General features: G+C 42.9%; 1 protein-coding gene across 4 annotated transcripts in view; it reads left to right on the top strand.

The window, feature by feature from the left end:
• abca12 (ATP-binding cassette, sub-family A (ABC1), member 12) overlaps positions 1 to 24933 on the top strand; it is an 80789-nt gene that overhangs the window by 18887 nt on the left and 36969 nt on the right. Inside the window, exons 20-48 of one of the 4 annotated variants that reach the window (XM_053439274.1) lie at positions 84 to 196; positions 382 to 449; positions 728 to 1416; positions 1827 to 1939; positions 2126 to 2193; positions 2472 to 3160; positions 3569 to 3681; positions 3867 to 3934; positions 4213 to 4901; positions 5312 to 5424; positions 5611 to 5678; positions 6552 to 6694; positions 6826 to 6956; positions 7516 to 7658; positions 9344 to 9511; positions 9734 to 9951; positions 10705 to 11658; positions 12502 to 12608; positions 13744 to 13850; positions 14909 to 15108; positions 15384 to 15460; positions 17138 to 17268; positions 19589 to 19759; positions 21156 to 21320; positions 21598 to 21787; positions 22676 to 22815; positions 23932 to 24051; positions 24255 to 24345; positions 24732 to 24911. In XM_053439274.1, coding sequence (XP_053295249.1) covers positions 84 to 196; positions 382 to 449; positions 728 to 1416; positions 1827 to 1939; positions 2126 to 2193; positions 2472 to 3160; positions 3569 to 3681; positions 3867 to 3934; positions 4213 to 4901; positions 5312 to 5424; positions 5611 to 5678; positions 6552 to 6694; positions 6826 to 6956; positions 7516 to 7658; positions 9344 to 9511; positions 9734 to 9951; positions 10705 to 11658; positions 12502 to 12608; positions 13744 to 13850; positions 14909 to 15108; positions 15384 to 15460; positions 17138 to 17268; positions 19589 to 19759; positions 21156 to 21320; positions 21598 to 21787; positions 22676 to 22815; positions 23932 to 24051; positions 24255 to 24345; positions 24732 to 24911 — 6227 coding nt within the window. The remainder of the gene's footprint in view (positions 1 to 83; positions 197 to 381; positions 450 to 727; positions 1417 to 1826; positions 1940 to 2125; positions 2194 to 2471; positions 3161 to 3568; positions 3682 to 3866; positions 3935 to 4212; positions 4902 to 5311; positions 5425 to 5610; positions 5679 to 6551; positions 6695 to 6825; positions 6957 to 7515; positions 7659 to 9343; positions 9512 to 9733; positions 9952 to 10704; positions 11659 to 12501; positions 12609 to 13743; positions 13851 to 14908; positions 15109 to 15383; positions 15461 to 17137; positions 17269 to 19588; positions 19760 to 21155; positions 21321 to 21597; positions 21788 to 22675; positions 22816 to 23931; positions 24052 to 24254; positions 24346 to 24731; positions 24912 to 24933) is intronic. The other 3 variants (XM_053439276.1, XM_053439277.1, XM_053439275.1) reach the window with 3 other exon arrangements.

The raw sequence follows: 24933 nt of genomic DNA, 5'->3' as shown, positions 1-24933 counted from the left end.
ACCTCTAATCAAATTTTATGAGACATGATCTTTTTATGAGACACGTTCAGATGTTGAAATATGAACTTGCTTTGCTTCTCAAGGATTTTGAGTGAGCTGGAGACGATCGAGAGTCTTCTGCCGCCGAACAGCACAGCTCGGACCTCCATCTCTGTGGTCATTAGCATCGCCCGCTTCATCCTGGAGTCAGGCCAAGGCAAGTCCGCTGCTCAGTGTCACTTTAGCTGGACGTGTTGAATCCTGATCCTCGGATGAAGTGCACTTCTTCATTCAGGCCTAAGAGATGTCAAAGTATTAAAGTACTCACGTGGAGGATTGTGGTTCATATGTTTAACCATGAAGTTGAAGTCCTCTCTGTGAGTAATATTGTTGTGATTTCAGGTAAAATGAGTCTCTGGGCACGTTTTGATAGGGCATCACTACAAGATGTTCCTATGCTTATTGTCGAGGTAAGGCTTTAAGCAAGTGTATGAAAAGTTTTGTCCATAGACATATAAACAAAAATGGAGCCAAAATGTGTGAACGCTGCAATCTTGCGCATTCGGAGCCACAGTCGGTAATGTGGCGATCGGGAATGGCGACTCAGTGTCAGTTATCAATCCTGATATGTCATCCAGTTTTTATAGCTTCAAATACTTATTTAAACCCAAACGTACTGCAAGAATGTATACTTGAATGTACATTTGTGTGATAAGAACTAGCTAACTTTACAGAAACTGTCTTTCAGATTCTCAAGGGCCTATTTGACATCATAAAGTTCATCGGAGCAGAGGATCAGAAGAACATGATGGTTCCAGAGGAGTATTTCAATTCAACAGTTTTCAATGCTATCACGGCTCAAATTCCGCTTTACCTAAACATCACAGAGGAGTGGCTGAAACAACCCAATGTCCAGTTGATCTTCACGAGTATGCTTCAATGGGGGAATTCTTCCATCAACACATCTACCCCTGTGACAGACATTCAGCACCTGCTGCAGACAATGTCTATATTCCTCAATAAGGATGAAGTCATCTCTCTTTCTGCAATTATCAATACTGTGCGCTCCCTCGAGAAAGCGCTGATGGTGGCTGAGCGACCAGGGGGCCTTCAAAGTGATCACTTCATAGCCGCCATCGTGGAAGGAGTCAAAACCACCATAACACTCCTGACTGGAGCCACAGGGCCCCTGCCGCACTCGGTACAGCAGGACATCCTGAATATTGTGCAGGCTTCATTGAAGCTCATTGTCCAGCCAGACAAGAACTTTGACTCATCACGAAACATCTCCCTCCTCATCCTCGAGAGAGCTGAGAGCGTCGTCAAAACCATAATACCTGAGATGTATGCTGTTTACATAATTGCTGGAATTGAGGTGGTAGAAACATTCTTTGAGAGCGCCTCCGGAGATAGTGGACCAGACATCTGGAATCACATGTGAGTGAAATATTTTTTCAAAAAAAACACAGATGAAATCCTGCAGTGTTATCTGTAGATATATGAAACTAATCTTGCTTTAACTGGACATTTTAGAAATTAACTACTTTTCTTTAAAAAAAAAAAAACAATGCTATAAAAAAGTCGTACTGTCTTAACATCCACTTATAATGAACATTTATTATATTTATTTCAAATATCAGGAAGATGGTCCCAGTCATTAACTACAATAAAAACCACCAGGCCTCCGCATTTCAGTGATCTTAATTAACAAGCCCTCTGAAATCAAACATAAATGTGGAACGCATGCTGGAGGACCGTCTGCAACTCTCTAATCAAATTTTATGAGACATGATCTTTTTATAGGAGACGTTCAGATGTTGAAATATGAACTTGCTTTGCTTCTCAAGGATTTTGAGTGAGCTGGAGACGATCGAGAGCCTTCTGCCCCTGAACAGCACAGCTCGGACCTCCATCTCTGTGGTCATTAACATCGCCCGCTTCATCCTGGAGTCAGGCCAAGGCAAGTCCGCTTCTCAGTGTCACTTTAGCTGGACGTGTTGAATCCTGATCCTCGGATGAAGTGCACTTCTTCATTCAGGCCTAAGAGATGTCAAAGTATTAAAGTGCTCACGTGGAGGATTGTGGTTCATATGTTTGACTGTGAAAATGAAGTCCTCTCTGTGAGTAATATTTGTTGTGATTTCAGGTAATATGAGTCTCTGGGCACGTTTTGAGAGGGCATCACTACAAGAGGTTCCTATGCTTCTTGTCGAGGTAAGGCTTTAAGCAAGTGTATGAAAAGTTTTGTTCATAGATATATAAACAAAAATGGAGCCAAAATGTGTGAACGCCGCAATCTTGCTCATTCGGAGCCACAGTCGGTAATGTGGCGATCGGGAATGGCGAGTCAGTGTCAGTTATCAATCCTGATATTTCATCTAGTTTTTATAGCTTCAAATAATTATTTAAACCCAAACTTACTGCAAAAATGTATACTTGAATGTACATTTGTGTGATAAGAACTAGCTAACTTTACAGAAACCCTCTTTCAGATTCTCAAGGGCCTATTTGACATCATAAAGTTCATCGGATCAGAGGATCAGAAGAACATGATGGTTCCAGAGGAGTATTTCAATTCAACAGTTTTCGATGCTATCACGGCTCAAATTCCGCATTACCTAAACATCACAGAGGAGTGGCTGAAACAACCCAATGTCCAGTTGATCTTCACGAGTATGCTTCAATGGGGGAATTCTTCCATCAACACATCTACCCCTGTGACAGACATTAAGCACCTGCTGCAGACAATGTCTATATTCCTCAATGAGGGTGAAGGCATCTCTCTTTCTGCGGTTCTCAATACTATGCGCTCCCTCGAGAAAGCGCTGATGGTGGCTGAGCGACCAGGGGGCCTTCAAAGTGATCACTTCGTAGACGCCATCGTGGAAGGAGTCAAAACCACCATAACACTCCTGATTGGAGCCACAGGGCCTCTGCCGCACTCGGTGCAGCAGGACATCCTGGATATTGTGCAGGCTTCATTGAAGCTCATTGTCCAGCCAGACAAGAACTTTGACTCATCACGAAACATCTCCCTCCTCATCCTCGAGAGAGCTGAGAGTGTCGTCAAAACCATAATACCAGAGATGTATGCCGTTTACATAATTGCTGGAATTGAGGTGGTAGAAACATTCTTTGAGAGCGCCTCCGGAGATAGTGGACCCGACATCTGGAATCACATGTGAGTGAAATATTTTTTCAAAAAAACACAGATGAAATCCTGCAGTTCTATCTGTATATATATTAAACTAATCTTGCTTTAACCAGACACTTTAGAAATTAAGTACTTTTCTTAAAAAAAAAAAAACAATGCTATAAAGAAGTCGTACTGTCTTAACATCCACTTATAATTAACATTTATTATATTTATTTCAAATATCAGGAAAATGGTCCCAGTCATTAACTACAATAAAAACCACTAGGCCTCTTTATTCCAGTGATCTTAATTAACAAGCCCTCTGAAATCAAACATAAATGTGGAACGCATGCTGGAGGACCGTCTGCAACTCTCTAATCAAATTTTATGAGACATGATCTTTTTATAGGAGACGTTCAGATGTTTAAATATGTACTTGCTTTGCTTCTCAAGGATTTTGAGTGAGCTGAAGACGATCGAGAGCCTTCTGCCGCCGAACAGCACAGCTCGGACCTCCATCTCTGTGGTCATTAACATCGCCCGCTTCATCCTGGAGTCAGGCCAAGGCAAGTCCGCTGCTCAGTGTCACTTTGGCTGGACGTGTTGAATCCTGATCCTCAGATGAAGTGCACTTCTTTATTCAGGCCTAAGAGATGTCAAAGTATTAAAGTGCTCACGTGGAGGATTGTGGTTCATATGTTTAACTATGAAGTTGAAGTCCTCTCTGTGAGTAATATTGTTGTGATTTCAGGTAATATGAGTCTCTGGGCACGTTTTGAGAGGGCATCACTACAAGAGGTTCCTATGCTTCTTGTCGAGGTAAGGCTTTAAGCAAGTGTATGAAAAGTTTTGTTCATAGATATATAAACAAAAATGGAGCCAAAATGTGTGAACGCTGCAATCTTGCTCATTCGGAGCCACAGTCGGTAATGTGGCGATCGGGAATGGCGAGTCAGTGTCAGTTATCAATCCTGATATTTCATCCAGTTTTTATAGCTTCAAATAATTATTTAAACCCAAACTTACTGCAAAAATGTATACTTGAACGTACATTTGTGTGATAAGAACTAGCTAACTTTACAGAAACTGTCTTTCAGATTCTCAAGGGCCTATTTGACATCATAAAGTTCATCGGAGCAGAGGATCAGAAGAACATGATGGTTCCAGAGGATTATTTCAATTCAACAGTTTTCAATGCTATCACAGCTCAAATTCCGCATTACCTAAACATCACAGAGGAGTGGCTGAAACAACCCAATGTCCAGTTGATCTTCACGAGTATGCTTCAATGGGGGAATTCTTCCATCAACACATCTACCCCTGTGACAGACATTCAGCACCTGCTGCAGACAATGTCTATATTCCTCAATGAGGGTGAAGGCATCTCTCTTTCTGCAATTCTCAATACTGTGCGCTCCCTCGAGAAAGCGCTAATGGTGGCTGAGCGACCAGGGGGCCTTCAAAGTGATCACTTCGTAGACGCCATCGTGGAAGGAGTCAAAACCACCATAACACTCCTGATTGGAGCCACAGGGCCCCTGCCGCACTCGGTGCAGCAGGACATCCTGGATATTGTGCAGGCTTCATTGAAGCTCATTGTCCAGCCAGACAAGAACTTTGACTCATCACGAAACATCTCCCTCCTCATCCTCGAGAGAGCTGAGAGCATCGTCGAAACCATAATACCGGAGATGTATGCCGTTTACATAATTCCTGTAATTGAGGTGATAGAAACATTCTTTGAAAGCGCCTCCGGAGATAGTGGACCAGACATCTGGAATCACATGTGAGTGAAATATTTTTTCAAAAAAAACACAGATGAAATTCTGCAGTGTTATCTGTATATATATGAAACTAATCTTGCTTTAAATGGACATTTTAGAAATTAACTACTTTCCTTTAAAAAAAAAAAAACAATGCTATAAAGAAGTCGTACTGTTTTAACATCCACTTATAATGAACATTTATTATATTTATTTCAAATATCAGGAAAATGGTCCCAGTCGTTAACTACAATAAAAACCACCAGGCCTCCGCATTTCAGTGATCTTAATTAACAAGCCCTCTGAAATCAAACAGAAATGTGGAACGCATGCTGGAGGACCGTCTGCAACTCTCTAATCAAATTTTATGAGACATGATCTTTTTATAGGAGACGTTCAGATGTTGAAATATGTACTTGCTTTGCTTCTCAAGGATTTTGAGTGAGCTGAAGACGATCGAGAGCCTTCTGCCCCCGAACAGCACAGCTCGGACCTCCATCTCTGTGGTCATTAGCATCGCCCGCTTCATCCTGGAGTCAGGCCAAGGCAAGTCCGCTTCTCAGTGTCACTTTAGCTGCACGTGTTGAATCCTGATCCTCGGGTGAAGTGCACTTCTTCATTCAGGCCTAAGAGATGTCAAAGTATTAAAGTGCTCACGTGGAGGATTGTGGTTCATATGTTTGACTGTGAAAATGAAGTCCTCTCTGTGAGTAATATTTGTTGTGATTTCAGGTAATATGAGTCTCTGGGAACTTTTTGAGAGGGCATCACTACAAGATGTTCCTATGCTTATCGGCCAGGTAAGGCTTTAAACAAGTGTATGAAAAGTTTTTTATCCATAGACTGTATATAAAGATGGCCGACGCCTCTCCACTTCCTCTCCACTTCCTCTCCACTTCCTCTCCACTTCCTTCCGCTATATGAAAATGGAGCCAAAATATATGAACGCTGCAATCGTGCGCAGTCGGTACCACAGTTGGTAATCTGGCGATCGGGAAAGGCGAGTCAGTGTCAGTTGTCAATCCTGATATTTCATCCAGCTTTCATAGCTTCGAATAATTATTTAAACCCAAACTTAATGAAAAATGTGACAGTTGAACATACATTAGTGTGATAAGAACTAGCTAAATTGACAGAGACTGTCTTTGAGGAACAATTGTAAATGTCTTTCGACTTTTTTAATTTCCTAACATGGATGAGATAGAATTTATTTTTAACCTGTGCTGCCTACCACCAGTGGGCGATAAAGAGGCTTTGGCTTCACTTTTGGGGAGCAGTAATGTCGTCATCTTTATCAACTGTCTAATTCATCTCTTTTTAAGAAAGTTTGATGTGAGATCACAAGTGGAAACAAATATAAACATAAAAGGCGGGTCAGCAAGTCAAACATTACATGACATTCAAAATATGCTGATAAAACATCTGAATCTCAGCTGATACTGGAAAGGTCGGCCAACGCCCGCTCACAAACCACACCTTGCATTATGGTCATGGGATTATTGAAACGTGGAATCTTTATTCATCACAGAGAAACAAACAAAAAACAACACGATTTTAATGATCCTATCAAAGTGTGTGTCCTGTACTCTGCCTTGTCATCATATTTGACGGGTCTAATAGATTTTCCAGAATAAATATATATTAATATATAATTTACCCTTCTTTGTTGTCAGCTGGGAAGACTTGTGAGCAGCTTCTTCATGGGAATGCCAGATGTGCAGCAGTCGATTGGTTCATCTATGGGGATCTTTACTCACCTGTCCCCGTTCCTGGAGCAGTTGATGAGCGGCAAGGCCGACCAACACATGTGGGACAAGTGGGTTCAACTGGGTTTAACTAATTCGTGCTGGTTAATCTGATGCTCTAAATGTCTGTGTGAGATGATGGCACATTTGGAATTCTGTATTTATTTATTTCAATCTCCACAATTCATGTCTTTTATCACAGCCTTGAAAAGATGCTTCTATCCCTACTCTCGTCCCTCGAGGGAACGGAGCTGTGGCACGATGTCTCGTCTGTCGTCCCGCTGTTTGAGAACATGCTGGGGAGTCTGCTGAACAACATGCAAGCACAGAATGGTAAGAAGGCCACGAGACAGCGGGGCTATTATCTCACCTGTTGAATCGCCTGGACGAGGGATAGACTGTTCCTAGGCTGAAAATGATCATTCCTGATAAATCATCAAGAAGGAACAAGACGTGTGTGCAGTCATGTCAAATTATAAACAGACATTACACCAGTAGATCTGGGTGGCCTTGCAAAGCAAACCAACAATACCTGAAACTACTTGGTTATTTGATTTGGCGGCTGTGGCTGAGGGGTGGAGTGGTTGTCCTCCAACCTGAAGGTCGGCGGTTCGATCCCCAGTCTGATCCATCTGCATGCCGAAGTGTCCTTAGGCAAGATGCTGAACCCCGAATGGCCCCCCATAGAATAACAAAGTGCTGCGAATAGATGCACTGTATGAATGTGTGTGTGAATGGGTGAATGTAAAACTGTACTGTAAAGCACTTTGAGTGGTCATCAAGACTAGAAAAGCGCTATATAAATACAAAAACATTTACATTTACCTGCTGTTTACCTGTGTATATTTATCAAGTAAAGCCATTCATGTGAATCAAATCTTTTCTTTTTCAGTGATGCTACTAAGCCTTCAGACCCCTGTGGTAACCTTGATGAGGGAAGTTGCACGTTCGGTGAATACCAGTCACTTCAACCTGACGGAGGTCACGGAAAGAATCCAGGCTGCCGTGGAGCACACGGTGCAGGCGGCTCAGCAGGTTAGACCGCCGCTGTTCTCTGCGCTGTCGCATTCACACATTCTGCATCGCTGTGTTCGACATGCCTTTCTGCAGACACGTTCGCATGCCTGTGTCTGTGAGAGAGAAGAGCGACTGCATTGTTGCATAAATCTTGACGCCTCACTGCAGTTAAAAGAACGAATCAGTCATCTCTGCGCCACAGACGATTGGTCGATAGCACGTGATGCAGGAGCACGGTGAAAGCTGTTGTTCCTTGTAGGTGTGGAACCTTTCGTGTACATTCTTGTTTGACCCTCAAAGCTTTCTGACAGACAACACTCACATACCTGAACACAAACAACCTGTGAGCTGGTTCACTGGACATTTGTCACAGCAGATCTTTTACATACCTCAATTGGTGACACGTTTAAGAACATCTGATGTAAGATGTAGAAGAACTAGAAACAACAAACTTCTGCCACTCAAGGTCAAACATTTTCTATTATATAAAAAATTATACCACACCCATCTATTTGCACATACCATACCAGCAACTGTCTGGTTTCATTGTACGGGGGGGTATAGTTCATAAGTTCAATCGGTTTTTTTGGGATGATTCAGACGACAAACCTTCGATCATGTATTTTGTTATTAATCGATGGTGTGGGATCATGAATCCAGATCCTCAGTCACTTCAACACTGACTCCAGTCTGCTCGCGTCACGTCTCGATTTGTACTGAGCCGTCAAATTTTGATGACTCATTTTGCTGATGTTAAATGCAGCCTCATAAACTCATAAAGCGAATCAAACAAACACTTAATAAACTTCGTGTACTGATCAGCTCCTGATAACCTGTGATGAAGGTTTATTAGTTGAAGTGAGAGCAAAAAAACATATTAAAAGAAATACATTCTAACATTGTTAAAGAAAGTTACCGAAAAAATCCTTTCTCCTGCAGCAAATGAAGAGGTGCCTCATTCATATGAGAATTTAAAATGAGGTGCCATAAAATGAAATGCTCTCAGGGTCAAAGAAAGAACACTACATGGCTGGTGTATTGGTTAACATGACTGTGCAGTTTTATCGAGTGAAACGGTAACAGTGAAATGTTTTGTAGTTTATTTAAAATGGAAAGAAAAAGTTTGACTTTCCATTATTTAGATAACTAACCCAGATATGTCCAAATGCAGTAAAAGTACCGAAAGTTTGTAAAAAAACATAGAACAAATTATAAACGTTACTCAGTGTGTGTGTGTGTGTATTGGATAACATAACATGACTGTGCAGTTTTATCGAGTGAAATGGTAACTGTGAAATGTTTTGTAGTTTATTCAAAATGGAAAGAATAAGTTTGACTCGCTGTTATTTAGATAACTAACCTGGATCTGTCCAAATGCAGTAAAAGTACCCAAACTTTGTACAAAAACATAGAACAAATTATAAAATGTTGCTCAGTGGCTGTGTGTGTGTGTGTGTGTGTGTGTGTGTGTAGCTGCTGTGTCACTCTCCGAGTCGATGATACCTGTGTGAGACTCCTGCCCTTTTCTTTGTTTCCTCTAACTTGCACAACAGAGAGATTATGATATTTCCCCCCCCCCGCCTCCTTCTTTTGTTTCTCATCCACTGTATTCTGTGTCCGTCTCTGTCTCATCTCTGAACTGGTTTTCTCTGAACAATGCAGCTGAAACACAATCAGACCTTTTACCTTTTTTTTGTTACCAGGCTAATGGCACACTGGGGTGCAGGGAAGCTCTCAGACCATGGGAGCCGGTCAGAGAGGCGGCCGGGTTGAGCCCTGCCTTCATGGCTATGTGGTGCAACATTAGCCTGCAGCCTGTTATCGAGGCCTATGCTGCAGCTCTGACTCCTTACTCCCACATTAACATGACTGTGAGTAGATGCTACGTTAAATAGGAAATTACTCAAAACAAATTTAGTAGCCATCATTGTATTTTTTAATTGTTTGTTTGAGCAGACTAAAATAATAAACATTGTGCCAACAATAATCTTGATCAAGTACAGTTCAGAGTCGATCCACTTGGTGGCAGTGTTGACACTCTTAGAAAGCCGCCAGCTGCTAACAGTCCATTTCTCTGTGTGTTGCCTGCACAGCACATGGGCGTGGGACCGACGGCTGTGAATGCCTCAGCTGCCAGGATTGCCGAGACCATGCAGGCTCTGTACCACGTCATTGTCAACCAATCGCTCGTGACAGAGCAGCTTATCTCAGCTTTCTCCGAGCAGCTCGGAATGCTGGCAGGCCGGCCTCTGAGCCCAGAGGCGCAGCTTCACTGGAACATGCAGCTCCAGGACGTACAGTTACAGAACAGGTGACTTATTTACAGCCGCGATCAGATTATGTGTCAGAGCAGACACAGTGATTAGAAGTTGCATTGGAACATCACAACATACTTTTCATCCCCTTCAGTAGATCGGACAGCACAGGCTGCAGTGCAAACATGTGTGAGGCGGTCATATCAACATGTGTTACACAAAACACACAACCCACTGAATGACTGAACAGTTTAAATCAAGTTTTGCAGTGTTGTAATTGTGCAAATGTTCTGCATCCATTGTGCATTTCAACACACATTTGATGTTACAACGTTATCCACAACGCACCAGTCAAGCCAATTCGATTCAATGCACAATCACACAAGGAACTGGGAGCGTCCACATTTGCATTGGACTTGATTCACTTCTCTAGCTGAGAAATCCTGCGCCGTCAGTGACGTAACAATGATTCAGCTAAGTGCAGTATCCTTTTAAAATGGATTTCCCTTTGTACGCCAGCAGCAATAATGAGCCGGGCACGGTGCTAATGATCACATTCTGTATATCGTCCGGGAATCGATCAGGTCTGGCTACAGGAGTTATAGATCATTTATCCCAGTGGAGAGACTCAGCAATATGTTGTCGAGGAAAAAGGGAAACTAAGCGAAAGAAGAAACATTACTTCTGGTTAAAAATGAGAGTTCTGTGGAATCACTGTGTTTAAGAGAAAAGTAAATGAGGTCAGTCAGATGTCAATAGATGTGCTTACATTGTTTTAATTCATTCATTAAAATCTCTCCCGTCCACAGCTTGTCTTCAATCAAAATGCTCACAGACGAGCTGCGTAGAGCGGCCCCTTCCCTCCAGCCGTACGTCGAGGCGGCTGAGAAGGCAATCCGTTACTTCATCATCAACTCCCCTCTTCTTCCAAACAGCAGCAGCTCCCAGGACCTCCTCAAACAGACAGCGATGATCTTCTTAACCTCTGCCAACATCACTGCAGGTGACATCTTCTCCGCTATGTCATTGAACGTCTCCGGACTCAACGAGGCGTCTATTATTAACGCGATGAGAGAAGTTGTTAAACTCATGGCCGAACTGAAGATACTTGGTGATGACCCCAAGGTTTACAGAGGCCTGGAGCAAATGCTGGGATTCAAAGAAACGACTCTGATTGTGCGGAAGGTGGTGGAGCTGATTACGTGGTTGGGCTCCACTCGAGCCTCTGGAGTGGATCTGCTGATGGAGGTGGTGCACAGACTGTACGACATCTTCAGGTCCGTCTTGTCCCTCCTGAGCAAGCTGTGCGTGCAAATGCCGGAAAACTCCGAGCTGTTTGTGGACCTAGGTGGGAACATCATAGGAATGCTGAAGCAGCTGTTGAGCACCCCTGGTCTCCTGTCTCCTATGCATCAGCAGCTGGGAATGTCAAGGCCACATATGGCCGGCGCGAACCATTCGATGAGGGTCCGACACAAACGCGAGGCGGCGATGATGCCGATGATGATGAGGGACCCCATGGACGACTTCATTGACCTGTTCTACATCGACTACCACAGCATGTCTGAAGCCCTCAACGTTCCTCCCACCACAGGAGAAATCTTGGAGACAGTCCACATGTTCTTTAACAATCCTGATCTGGGTGTTGTGTTGAAGGGAGCTACGAGGGACATGCCGTGGGGCATGAACGCCTCTCGGGAGGAGACCATTGATGCCTCCCTTGTTGGGCTCTCCGTCCTCACATTGCCCAGTGTACTTCAGATGTAAGTATCACAGGGTTCCTACGGTCATGAATAACCTGGAAAAGTCATGGAATTGTTAAATGTTTATTTCCAGGCCTGGAAAAGTGCTTGAAAAAAATAAAATCCCCAAAGTTTTAGAGAAGGGTTAGGGTGGAAATCTGTTATATTAATATTCTCTTGTCATCCATTTACGCTGAGTTTTAATAATCATATGCTTTTAAAAGAAAAACGATAAAAATATAAGCCGACATAGGCTCTCATACTAATTGAAAAGTGAGGTGGGGAAGCAGGCGGGATAATGCACTATGCCAGGGAAGTGTAGATTTAACCATGCTTGGCTACAAATGAGAAAGTACATGCCATGGGTTACAACAGACAAATACCTTAATCAAACTATTGTCTCATTCATTTGTGTCATTTAAGGTAAACTCTATGCTTTGGAATTCTAATTGTTAGCTTAAATACTCAATTTTGTCACCTTTTGTCATGGAAATTTGGTTTAAAGTTTTTGAAAAGTCATGGAAAAGTCATGGAAATCCATTGGTCAAAATGTGTATGAACCCTGGTATCATTAACACTGGGTCATATATAGCTTTAAGGAATGAGGGATCTAAATAGCTTTGCACTTTATCACTTTAATCACTAGGTTTACACTTTTAGAGAACCTTATGCTGCTGTTCTAAAAAATCTGTATGTTTACTTAGTATTAGGAAATGGTTTGTGTTATCTGTTGTGCCTGTGCACTTTATATGTTTCACTGTGGGAGAGTGGGAAACGTCGTATCGATTCCTTGTATGTTCTGAACATGTTAAGAAATTGACAATAAAGCTACTTTATCTTTATCTTTATCTTACTCTTCCCCAGGCCGATGGAGAATCTCCTGATGAGCGCTGTTGCCATGCTTACCGATGCCATTCCATTCCCCCCTGCGTTTAAAAACATCACCCGGGCTCTGGCCAACGAGTCTCAAGGTAAAGTCAAAGTCTTCGGAGGCTTCTCAGGATCAGAGAAATGTACACGGCACTAGTTAAACGGAGAATACCCAAGTGAACGCTGCTCTATCCTCCCAGTGACTCGTAATTAACTTTACCTCCTGACTCCGCAGCGAATTCGCCCCCCCGCTCATGCTCGGTCTAAGTGTCACGGCACTCTGGACCCCTCACTGATGCTGCTGCTTGATCTCCATACCTGCTGCGACGCCCCTTTATATGTCTGCAGGAGCACAGTCTGCCAGCCCGTGCCATTAAAACCTCCACGCAGCTTGGAAGGGGGCCACCTCTCGCTCTGACCTTCACCGGCCACTGCGAGACCACGGGGGAAGACCGTAAAACGTTTTGTTAATGCCGTTGTTATTGTAAACATGATTATAGCGCGGGCATAATTCATTCCGGAGATATGAGGGAATAAGACTTCACACCAGCTTAGCTCGAGCTCCCGAAGAGCCCAGAGGCCAGATGGCCCCTCTCCAGCAGAAAGCCACTCAGCACCTTTTTAAATCTCATTAGCGAAGGAGAATTCAATCACTTATCCTGTCCGCCCTCGCTAAATGTCTCCCCGCGCACTCGCACAAGTGGACATCTCTGACCTCCTTTTTAATCGGTGTCTGTGTTTGTGTGATAATGTTTTTAGTGAGCTGAATCGTTTTGTGAGCAGCTCCACTTCTCCACAAAGCTGCTAATATTCCTTTCAGGCACACACACACAGACACACACAGTGAACTGTAATTGCAAAGGCCTCTAGGTGTTGAGCCCCTTGAGATTTTAACATCAACATTGTCTAATTTTAGCCCGATTAAATATTCTGTCATCACGTCTCTCTACCTGAGGTGGTGTCTTTCTTAGGGCTTGTCAGATGTGTTTTAATGCACGACATCATCTGGTACTTCTGGCCCTCGCTTTTTAAGAGCGCCAGTTGCTGCTTGCCACCCGACCACGCCGGGCCCTTGCTCTGGCACGAGTCCTAATGAAGCCCGGCGGGGTGCCATGTTGTTCTGTCACCTTTCAGACCTGACTGACCTCTTTGCCCCTTTTCGGTCCCATCTGTTCATCTCATAACCTCTCTAACCCTTGTTTTTTCCTCCCCTCTCTCTCCCTCCTCCCTTCACAGAGATCCTGATGCTCATGCAGCAGGCCATTCAAACAGCAGCTGATCTCTTCCAAAGCAACATGACCGACCAGCAGCTCAAAGAGAAACTTACCCTCCTGACATCCCAGGTCTCTGCATTACCCCTGAAGCTTTTACACAACTTTAAAAATCAGGGAATTTTAAAACAAGACATTATCTTTTGCATGATTGAAGGACTTTCGCACAAATTGGATGATAAGTTGCCAACCACCAGTAGATGTAAGCAGCCACCAGTAGAGGGCGGTATCATCAGTTGTGTACCCTAGCTTCATGGGGTGTTTTGGCCTTTAAAACACAAGACACCCTCTTCTAAGGCAGGCCCACCACAGGCTGATCAGACCTGGGGTTGTCCCTAATACCTTGGGGCCCATTTCAGATAGTTCCTCCTGATCCGTAGCCAATCGGCTGCAGCGTTCTGCAGACTGTGATGTTTCTTTCATGGTTTGGGTGCAGGGCTTGTCCATGGTTTCCTTGCCCTGTGCAATGGCTGAAAAAAATGACAAGATAAAGCTTTTTAATAAGCTCATTTTTATTATAAGTAATTGAGGTTTGACTTATTTTGATATTGCAAAGCGTACAGCTGCAGCACAACACATATGCTACTGGGGCTAAGACACTCTCATATGCACCAATATGATAACCACGTTCAGTTTTATAAAGGTGTTCATGCAGTCTCAGTCTGAGAGTTGTTGAACTAAAGTCTAATAAAGCCAATTGGCAGTTAAATTCTAGCAAACTACGGCTGTGACATGGACATGAATATTTAACATTTACAACAGCATTGATACATTTGGATAAAATGGGTTTTCATCGATGCTGACAGTGATGCTGATATATTTTTGGATTAAATGTCACAGCCATTATTTTATGTTCATACCAAAAAAAGGCAGCAACTTATAAATCAAAGTTTTGCTCAGACCTGAACGGTGGAGCAAGAAGTTAGAATTATAGACCGAGAACTTCCCTGTAAAAGAAAAAATCTGCCTAATGTAATTTCTTTATTTGGAGTGGATTTATTTGTTTAAACCTAAAGTCATGAAATGAACAATCTAGTTAAACACACCAAGGCCACCGTGGGCTGCAATTCATGACTAACCCTCTTTGGCTGCATTTGTTCCTGGTGACTTACGTGGCTGATTTGTCGTAGGTGTGCGCCTTGGAGAACACGGAGACCATGCATCAGCTGCTGCGGCTCCTCTCCATAGAGCCTGGTCAGCTGTGCCGCACCATCCTGCCCAGCCTGCAGCTCCTGGCCGAGAGCCTGCTGATAGACGCCAGCACGCTGACTGATGCCGTCTTCCAGAGTTTCATCGGGGAGCCCAAAACCTACAACATCAGTTCGGACTGGTACTGGCTTTGTCTTCATCCTTCGCAAATGTTTTTCTTTTAACGGCTTTAAACTGCTGTTTGTTCTCGGAAAGCTGCCCTCACCTTTGTCGAGGTCTTTACCCCTCACCTATCTCTTTCAGTCTATTCTCCTAAAAAGTAGAAGGAAGAGACTGTTTTTTATAGTTTATGATCAAAATGTATTTATGTATCTCTCTCTCTCTCCCTCTCTCTCTGTCTCTCTCTGTCTCTCTCTCTCTCTCTCTCTCTCTCTCTCTGTGTGTGTGTGTGTACAGGACGGATGTGTTGGGTCAAGGTTTGGGCTTTAACACCAGCAGCCTGCACTCTCTCAACATTAACGTCACCGCCCCAGGTGAGACATTAGTCTGTATTTTACAGGTTTTGTATTTAACATTATGATATTAGGGTTGGGACAATGTTTTTTTTTTTTTTCTCAATATGATTCAGTACACAATAATTATGATTTGATTATTACAAAACAGCGACAGAGGACGCCTGCAGAATACTTATTCCTAATGTTCCCTTTTCTAGCAACAGATTTGTGATGGGTAATTCTCAAGATAAATCAGGTTCAAGAAATGTAATCTGAAACTGAAACAGAAACCTAAACTAGGAGGGCCCAAAGTAACAACTCCACCGAGGCCAAATTCAGTCAAGCTGCATCAAATTTCATAAAGTCAAAGACATCCGTTCTCTAAATAAGTCTAATGTTTCTCATCGAGATCCATAAATTATTCCCTTTGCAACTGAACATTTTTAAAAGCATAAGAAGGAAGAAAGTAAGTGGGATCCGCTTCTTTGACCACATCAGTCCCGTTATTCAATGCTTCCTTTCTTGCCAGATATCTAATTCTTATAATTCTTCCTAAAAACAAACAAACAAACAAATGGACAGGAGTGGAAACATGATCTTGTGATCAGAGGTAGTAGAACCCTCTCGCATATAATCAGTTACTTCTCTATATCCAAACTAATCCAGTGCAGGTAACTGTGCTTAAAAAAACTCAAATCTCTATGATATTTTCTTTTGTAGTTTTTTTTTTATTTATCTAAAGCTTTTAAAGTGTTCAAAATGCAGAATTCAAGTCTATGGTCACATTAGTATTAAAATGGCGCCTCCTGCCTGGTCGGCTGTGAGCGCATCACATACCTTGTTTCCATGACAACCCACAGCTCCTTTCATCTCACCTGTTGCCCACTCGTGTCTCTCTGTGTCTCATGTCCTCGCTCGTGTCTCTCTGTCTCTCATGTCCTCGCTCGTGTCTCTCTGTCTCTCATGTCCTCGCTCGTGTCTCTCTGTGTCTCATGTCCTCGCTCGTGTCTCTCTGTGTCTCATGTCCTCGCTCGTGTCTCTCTGTGTCTCATGTCCTCGCTAGTGTCTCTCTGTGTCTCATGTCCTCGCTCGTGTCTCTCTGTGTCTCATGTCCTCGCTCGTGTCTCTCTGTGTCTCATGTCCTCGCTCGTGTCTCTCTATGTCTCATGTCCCCACTCGTGTCTCTCTGTGTCTCATGTCCTCGCTCGTGTCTCTCTGTCTCTCATGTCCTCGCTCGTGTCTCTCTGTGTCTCATGTCCTCGTTCGTGTCTCTCTGTGTCTCATGTCCTCGCTCCGCTCGTCTCTTGATCATCTAACAACTTATTAGAGCGGCGCGTTTCCTCCATTGTCACCTTGTCCACGATTGTTGCTCCGGTAAACACGTTTGAAGACCTGGCTGGAAACATAATTACCATCCTGAGGCCTCCTCTCTCAGTGCGAGTGGCTGGTAGAGAAAAACATGAACCACTGAATTGTTGTTCTCTCTTTTCTTTTTAAAGAGCAGTTTCTGTATAAAAGCTGTTTCGGCAATTGGCAATAAAAACAAATAAAGCTGTTTGGGAAAACACTGACACCAGCTGCGGCATCCATTATGTGATAACTGCTCCACAGCATGAATTATTAAATCTTATAAAACTAGATCTTTAGTTTCAATATATAAAAAGACAATAAAAACTCTTCGGCTCACACTTGACTTGTATGTCTTTCTCTTCCCAGGAGTGGTGACGGTCGGAGAGTTGCTGAGAGATGAAGCCGCCTTTGTTCAGGATGTTCAGCGGCACATGGATTTCGATCCAGCAGCCCTGCACCTGCTGATGGGAGCCGTTGTACCGAACAACAATATGGAGGTGAGCAAGTTTCAAGCTCCATTAAGCATCCTCTTGATAGCAGCACATACTGTAAGTGTGCCAGCAAACATGAAGTCACTGCCTCAAGCTGGGCTCAGACAGGAGGAGTTTTGGGCCTGGAACCACAGAATCGTCGGGGGCCGCCATGACTATTATCAAGCATGGTTTATATTTAGAATTTAAAATCGGAATTGATTCTGTCCGTACTAGTGGAACCAAGGAGAGGGACTGAGGGAAATGAAATGGCGTCTGCAAAACCAGCTTCTTTACAAGGGCAGTGCAGAGCATTAGAAGCTAGTAGGACAGACCACTCGACAAGTCAACTATGAAAACCATTGTAGTAGACTAGTTGTTCATCTGTGGGTTTAGTATGGTACAGTGTAGTTTAATGTGGCAGAAGCAGTGGCATCTACAGCAGATAGGCAGCAGGGGGCACTGTTGTTGTTGACAAGTAGTTGACAAGTCAGAGTTTTCATGGATGACTTTAACAAGGCAGTGTGGGCGTGACAGTAGCTGACATGTGAGGAATAGACAGTGTTGACCATGTCTCCCCAACCCCTTTCCCATTCAGACTTTTTTATTCTGCTGTCATTTTATAACCTGGCAAAGCACTGTTGTTATTGTTATTATTATTATTATTATTATTATTAATTATTATTATTATTATTATTATTATTATTATTATTATTATTACCAATAGAGCAGGAGCTCAAACATGTGTGTCACGTTGGTTTCCTCGTGTCAAAGCGGTGACATAAGGGGGCGGCGGGGGGGGGGGTGGGGGTGGGGGGGGATGTCGCGCCTCCTTGAGCAACAATCTTAAAACCATCCTGTAGTGTCAGAAGTGCCATTGTTTTTCAAACGGGGTTGTTTGTGCATGTTTGAAATATCTGTGAAGGTTCTCCTCCGGTTTGTTATGCAACCCGATTTCTTAATTGGTCAGGGTCGTACAACTCCTGTAGCCTGAGCTCGGCTTCAGTGAACCTGAGGACACACGGAATTTGCTGGTGCAAAGAAGCCTTGTTCTCGTAATCCTCAGCAAATAACGTCCACCAGGGTCCAATTTTTCTCTTCTCACATTTCCCCACGTATCAGTGCAGGCTGTGGGGGGTGCAGCAGACCTTCTATAGCTTCGATAATCTGCCATGTTTTAATGAGCATGTGCTGTGGACTTAATTTTGGATCGGAGTTTTGTTTTCTTTCATGAAGCCTGTATAACCTGTACACTTTTCTGAAGGCTGCTGCTGCGTGGGGCAATTTACAGTTAATGTAACTTCACTTTCATTTTCAGAGAACCCTGTAACCTTCTGCTAATGGCACAGAAGGTGCCTTTTGTAAAGCACGCCTGTTCTATTAAATACAATATCAATCAGGCTTCATTTTTTTTTTTTACTGTTGACGCTACAGTACAATGGAGACGGATTTACAGGTCCGATCAAAATCACGCCACGGAGCATTTCTCCAGAGCAGACATGACTTAGTGGAATGAAAGGCTGTCGTCTGAAAGTCTCTGCTGGTACGACCGCAGGAAAAAAAAAAGGCACTTAAATGGAGCGTGCAGACACATCACTGTTGACACGTGTTTGATTACCCACCATTCTTGAGGTGAAATTGTCCCGTCCCTAAACATAATACATGTTGTTAATGTTTTTTTTTTAACCAAATGGAGGAGTACCTAGACCCATGTGCGTCTGGAGCTACACCTGAACCTGACAGCATCCTGTTTTTTGGGAACAAGACTCCACCCGAGGCCTGATACAGTTAATGAAAGCTACAGTTTGTGTTGAGTTTGAGTCCCTGAAACACACGTTTATCACTTGTTTTCCCTGATAACAGACGTTTGCAGTTTAAAAACAATCTGCCCAACCAACATAACCGACCCGACCAAACTATTTGTCAACTACTTTGTCTGAAGGTGGTGCAGTGGGTGGCGCTGTCACCTAGGTTTGGCATGTTCTTCCCGTGGCTGTAAAGTATTTTCTTCGGATACTCCAGCTTCCTTCCACTTAATTTGAACCATCGGTGTGAATGGATGTTTGTCTGTAAATGTCGGACCCTGCGATACCACGTCAGCTGGGTTTGGCCCCTGCTCCCCTGTGACCCTCAAAGGAAAAAGGGTATAGATAATCGATGGATGGAATTTTTGTCCGGAAGACATTCACCATAAAAAGCCAACCATGAAAGTAGGAGTCTTGTATCAACTACACAGATGTGCTATAGGAGAATTGCTCGTGTTTATACCTTTCTGCAGTTCAGCACTTAATGTATCATCTTCCTCATTCGCTTCTTTCCACAACTCTCTTCATCTCTCTCGGAACAGATCCTGTCCTGGTTGGTGAACCTGCGCCAGTGCAACTCCACGTCCTCGGTGAACATGAAGGCGTCGGACGCGGCCATCTTGAAGACCTTCTGCTCCATGAGTGTGGAGCAGTGGTACAGCTTTTCACTGCTGATGGTGCGCCATCTCAACATGGAAAAACTCCTCTACAGAGTAAGCCTCCGTCTTTTGTCCTCAGACAAGATCACAACAACATGGTTTACTGTGGTGAAATGTCTTCACGTTGTGGTGAACGTGTGAATGGGATGATTGCACATTGTCCTCTAACAGCCGAGTGGTTAAAGAAAATCGTTTCCGTGGGTCCCGGTGCGCGTTTGATTCTACGGTGTGTTTGTGTGAGGGACAGATGAGTCGGGGAGAAAAGCTTTTGTGTGGGAAAAACGTTTGTTCACCAGACAAAGCTCTCTCTGTCACATATAAAAAAAAAAAAATTCTTACTGTAAATTATGTTTTTCCATTTTATTCATGACAGCAAACACTGTCCATCCCCAAAACTTCATAAAACTATTCACGTTTGAATATGAAACTTATCAAGGTTTCAGATGCATTGATTTATTAATTAATAAGTGTAGAAGGTTTTCAAAGGGTTCCTCTTTCAAATCTTCTCCTAACTCTCTCTCTCCCTCATGTGCAACGTTTTCTCTATTTAAGAATGACGTATTTCACTTTTTTTAAATTTAATAGTTTAGACTTGTCGCACATGACAAGAAGTCGCCAGTCCGCTGTATGCTATCTGCCTTGCATCAAACATATAGCATCATAGCTGTGTCCTCATATTATTTCAGTGTTTCCTCTGGAGGATAATGCGGAGCTAAAAGAAGTGTGAATATTTGACATTCATCCATTCATTCCAGATAAAAGCTAACGTGGCTTTTACCCTTGTTACTTTGTAGTACTGCTAAATTTAGCACCATGTAATTTCCCTCATAGCTGAAACTGCTGATGCACAGTGCTACTGGGTTGAAATTACACCTTGAGTGGCTTTGTTGAATTCTATGGGCAGAATGTTGCTTGCACATGCAGCTCTACACTGCAAGAATTTACAGAATTCTTAAAAACGATTTGACAAACTAATATTATCTATTAGTAATAAGCTAACAGCCTCTTAAGACATTGACTAAATATCAGATAATACTTATCTTGTCACCTGGGCTGAAGAAAAAATCAAATGGCGTCTAAATACAAGAACAAAGAGCTAAAAGAGAGAAATGCTGAAATATGATGAAGAGAGACTGGCTAAAAGAATATTTGTTATTTATGTATGTAACTTATGAGATATATATTCTCATTAGAGTTTTTTTTTGATGGAAAGGCCTTCATTATTTAAACACTTGAATTCAATTAACTTTAAGCATTAAATATATCTTCCATAAAATGCGACCTCTTAAGCTTAATAGTGACATTTGCAAGATAAAGTAACACATGACTAAAGAACCTGGGCTTTGTTAGCGTGAAAAATAACCACGGCTTCCAAAGCTTCAAAGATGAAGAGGGAAAAGAGAAAAAAAGAGCAATGGAGGTGTTTGAATGTTGATGTGTTTTCTTTCAGGTGGTGCTGTCTGAAGAGATGCAGAGCCTGGTGGTGGTTATGCTTCAGATGGCTGAGACTCTAACTGACATGATGAACAACATTCTTCCCATGATCAACACGCTGCAAAGCTACCTGTTCTCCATCCAGGACCTCAACCTGATGGCCAACAACGAGTTCAGCCTCGTACGTATACTCTTTACGTCTGTTCGCCTTTACACACAATGTAAAATGTCACACAAGTGTCAAATTCCACCGGCAATAACAAAGGATCCAAATATTTCAGTGCCTTGAAATCATCCTCTGGCTCTTCTCTGCCGTGTAACGCTGGCTCACGCAGCATCAAACTGTTTTTCGAGGAGCCCTCAAATGGAATTCTCATATGCACATGACAAAAAGGAAATGATCAAATATTTATCGCAATCTCTGTTCCCCCCCCCCCCCCCCCCCCCCCCCCCCGCAGATGTCCAGAGGACAGAAATCATCCATCTCCACCAAGGCTACGTTCGTCACCCTCTCTCGAGCGCTGTGCAGTAACGGCATCATGGCTCTGTTTGGAATCGCCAAACTGCCCCCCATGCCGGACCCCACCTTCCCCAGCGGCCAGTGGAAGGAGGAGATGATCGATCGCTTCAAGATTCCACGAAATGCCAGTATGTCGGGAGGAGGACACACGTGGGGCTTGTGGAACCTGAGTTGTATTGTCAGGGCAGGCACTATTCTTAGAGGTTGAATGCACTGATTGGGAGTCGCTTCGGATAAAAGCCTCAGCTAAAGGACATGTAATGTAACATGTGAATATTTGGTGGTGATATCCAGTATCTCCAATGGATTATATTGCATTCATAGCTGGTGTGATGTAATAGTATATGTTAAATTTGCAAAAACAGCAATAACTTATGTCACGAAGAAATATTGTGCCTATTGTGGGTTGTTTTTCTCTTTCTTAGAGAATCCCAACTTTCTATTTGCCCTAAATTAAATTGTGATACGTGTTAACACAGAAAGTGGAAATTCTAAAACACCATCTTTCTTACTCCTTGGATATGTTTCATTTCATTTTTCCCCTTTGACAATTCATAAAGTATTCATGATTGCAGGATGAGCCTGGTGTTCACCATGGTAAAGAATGTGTAGAAAACAAAATGAATGTAAAGGACTCCTCCTTCGGTCAGGCCCCACCCCTTCACAAAATTTCACGGGAATCATTTTAGTAGTTTTTCCGTAAACGTGCAGACAGACAAACCAAAGGCAGTAAAAACACAATCTCTATGTTGGATGCAACAAATTAATTGATCCCAACATCAATTATTGTTGAAAGTACCCAAGTTGATTGAGCACTGGTCTCAGGAATGAATGGATTCAGGGCTCAGCGCAGAGATGTTACTAAGCCTTACAACTCTTTCTTGGTTTTTTAATCCTTTCAATGGATTTTTGACAGTAAGAAAATATCAAATAACAGCAGCCTTATTCTTTCATCTTAACAATGATCCCTTATAAAGACTAAAAAATAATTGCCCCGCTCTTCCTCCCTCCTGTAGCTCCCTTCTGCATGAACATGTACCTGGACATGGTCAACACCACAGGAGGAGCCATCGCCTGGGCCTTCCTCAAACCAATGCTGATGGGGAAGATCCTGTTCACCCCTGACACGCCCATCACGAGAGACATAATGGAGAAGGTATGTAGCAGATAGAAATTCATACATGTTACCTCCTCTGCCCTTTAATCCAAGCCAGGTGATACTCACTCCAAAAACCATAATATATACGATATATAAAAACTAAATTCTGGTTTTTAAATGTTATCTTTGTTAAGGAAATAAAGTACCTCATGTGTGACTGTGTGATTTCTGGTCCTCTAAGGGAAATTATTTACCAGTATATAAAAATGACTGGAATTTACAATGTATTAGGGCCATGTTTTTAGAATAACGTTGTGATATCAAGAGATTAAAGTAGGAGTGTTTCGAGAATTAAATTGTAGTATTAAGAGAGAAAATAAAAAAAATAAAAAAACATTTCTTGAGGGAAATTACCAAAAGTTGAAAGGCAGTGCTCGCTGGAGTCTCATAAATCCTGATACTTATGATAATGTGGAGCTGATGTGCCAAACTGTGAGATTATTTGTGAAACCTTGAGTAAACTTTAATTTAACAAGATGCTCCACATTCCTCTTCTTAACGCAAGTCAACAGACTTATCTACTGATATCTCCTCTCTTAAATGAGTCTTGTAAAGTTAAGACTTTCTTTCTTGTAATATTACAACTTCATTCCCCAAAATGTTTGATACTGTTTTTCCTCAACATGGCCTTGAAACTCTTAGTGACTCTCCCTATTAAGATTGCATCTCCAGTTTTTCCTCTCCTTTCTCTCAGTTGAAACATCTCCCTGTCAGCAGCTCTTTGGATTTGTGCCTTCACGACCATCATGAACTTTATTTTCTAAATCCTAGGAAACAAAATCTGTGGCAAAATGTGTTGCCACTGCTATTTCTAGCTCTTCCAGGCTGTGTTTACCTCTTAAGTCTCTGTGTAACCCCCCACTGGGAGTTACTGAGTAAGAAATGTAGTTCCAGGGAGTTTATGCATCACTGTCTTCTACTTAGGATCTTTTTTTGTCCAAACTTGACTTTGATGTTAGTCTACTGCTGCCTTCATGCATGCAGACAGACAGACACACACACACAAACACACACACACACACACACAAGCACACACACACACGGGAGGTTATGGACTCTGGTAGATACAGCAGCCGTTTCACACGTTCTCCTCCCTGTCCCGACCCCTCCCAGGCCAATGCCACCTTGCAGGAGTTTGCGAACCTGAGGAAGAACTCCCAAGACTGGATCCAGTCCTCCAACTACATCGTCAATTCTGCTGAAATGCTCAGCAACACTCTGCCGATGCTGCAGGTATTTGAATAACATTAAAAAAGTCAGAGCTGTCTTCTGCATATCTGATTATCTCTCCCGGCTCGCTGTCGTCTGCGAGTCGAGAGATAAACTTTGCCGTTGTCGTCAAACATGATTCGGCATCTTGAATGTTGATGTTGTGAATCATCTATCTCTCTCTCTCTCTCTCTCTCTCTGTCTCTCTCTCTCTCCCCTCCCGTCAGAGTTCCCTCAGCAACTCCTTTGTGAAGAATTTCATTGAGATGCAGACTGACATCGATGTGGGCAAAATGAAAGAAACACTTAGCGGCTTCTGTGAGTGAAGGTCTTACACTTTGGTAAACAGCAGATACCGGGCGGGCCTTTATATTCCTGCCTCTCTTATTGCCTGTTCAAATGGCCACGATGTCAGAACGTAGGCTAATAGGAAACGTTACCCTCGATTTAACATGATTCTCCTTAGCTGTCTCTGCTTGATAGGATTATACATGTCAGTCATCTTTTTTTCTCCAGGGAGTCTAACGTTGACGTGCAGACGCTTAATTGGATTACCTTGTATTGTCAGAGTGTATTTCTATTTTAGCAAAGATGTCAATTAACAGGAACAAACACAGTAAATATCGTTATTTTAATTTGGATTGACGGCAATCACAGACGAATTTCTACCATGCACGCTTCATGTCTTTCTTGTCTCTCCAAAGCTAACATGTCTGTGATGCTGGAGAAGAACAAACAGATTCTGAATCAGATCACCACCCTGTCCACCCTGATGGTCGACCTGTCCTCCTGTATCAAGTTCGACCGCTACCGGGGCTACGACTCTGCCGAGAAGCTCAACCACGAAGCCCAGGAACTCGCCAAAGATCGCAATCTCTACGCAAGTGAGTAAATGTTGTGTATAAC

Source organism: Pleuronectes platessa, chromosome 14, assembly GCF_947347685.1.
Source record: "Pleuronectes platessa chromosome 14, fPlePla1.1, whole genome shotgun sequence".
NCBI lineage: Eukaryota > Metazoa > Chordata > Actinopteri > Pleuronectiformes > Pleuronectidae > Pleuronectes > Pleuronectes platessa.
Note: the sequence above shows the minus strand (reverse complement) of the source record. Positions and strands in the feature narration are given on the sequence as shown.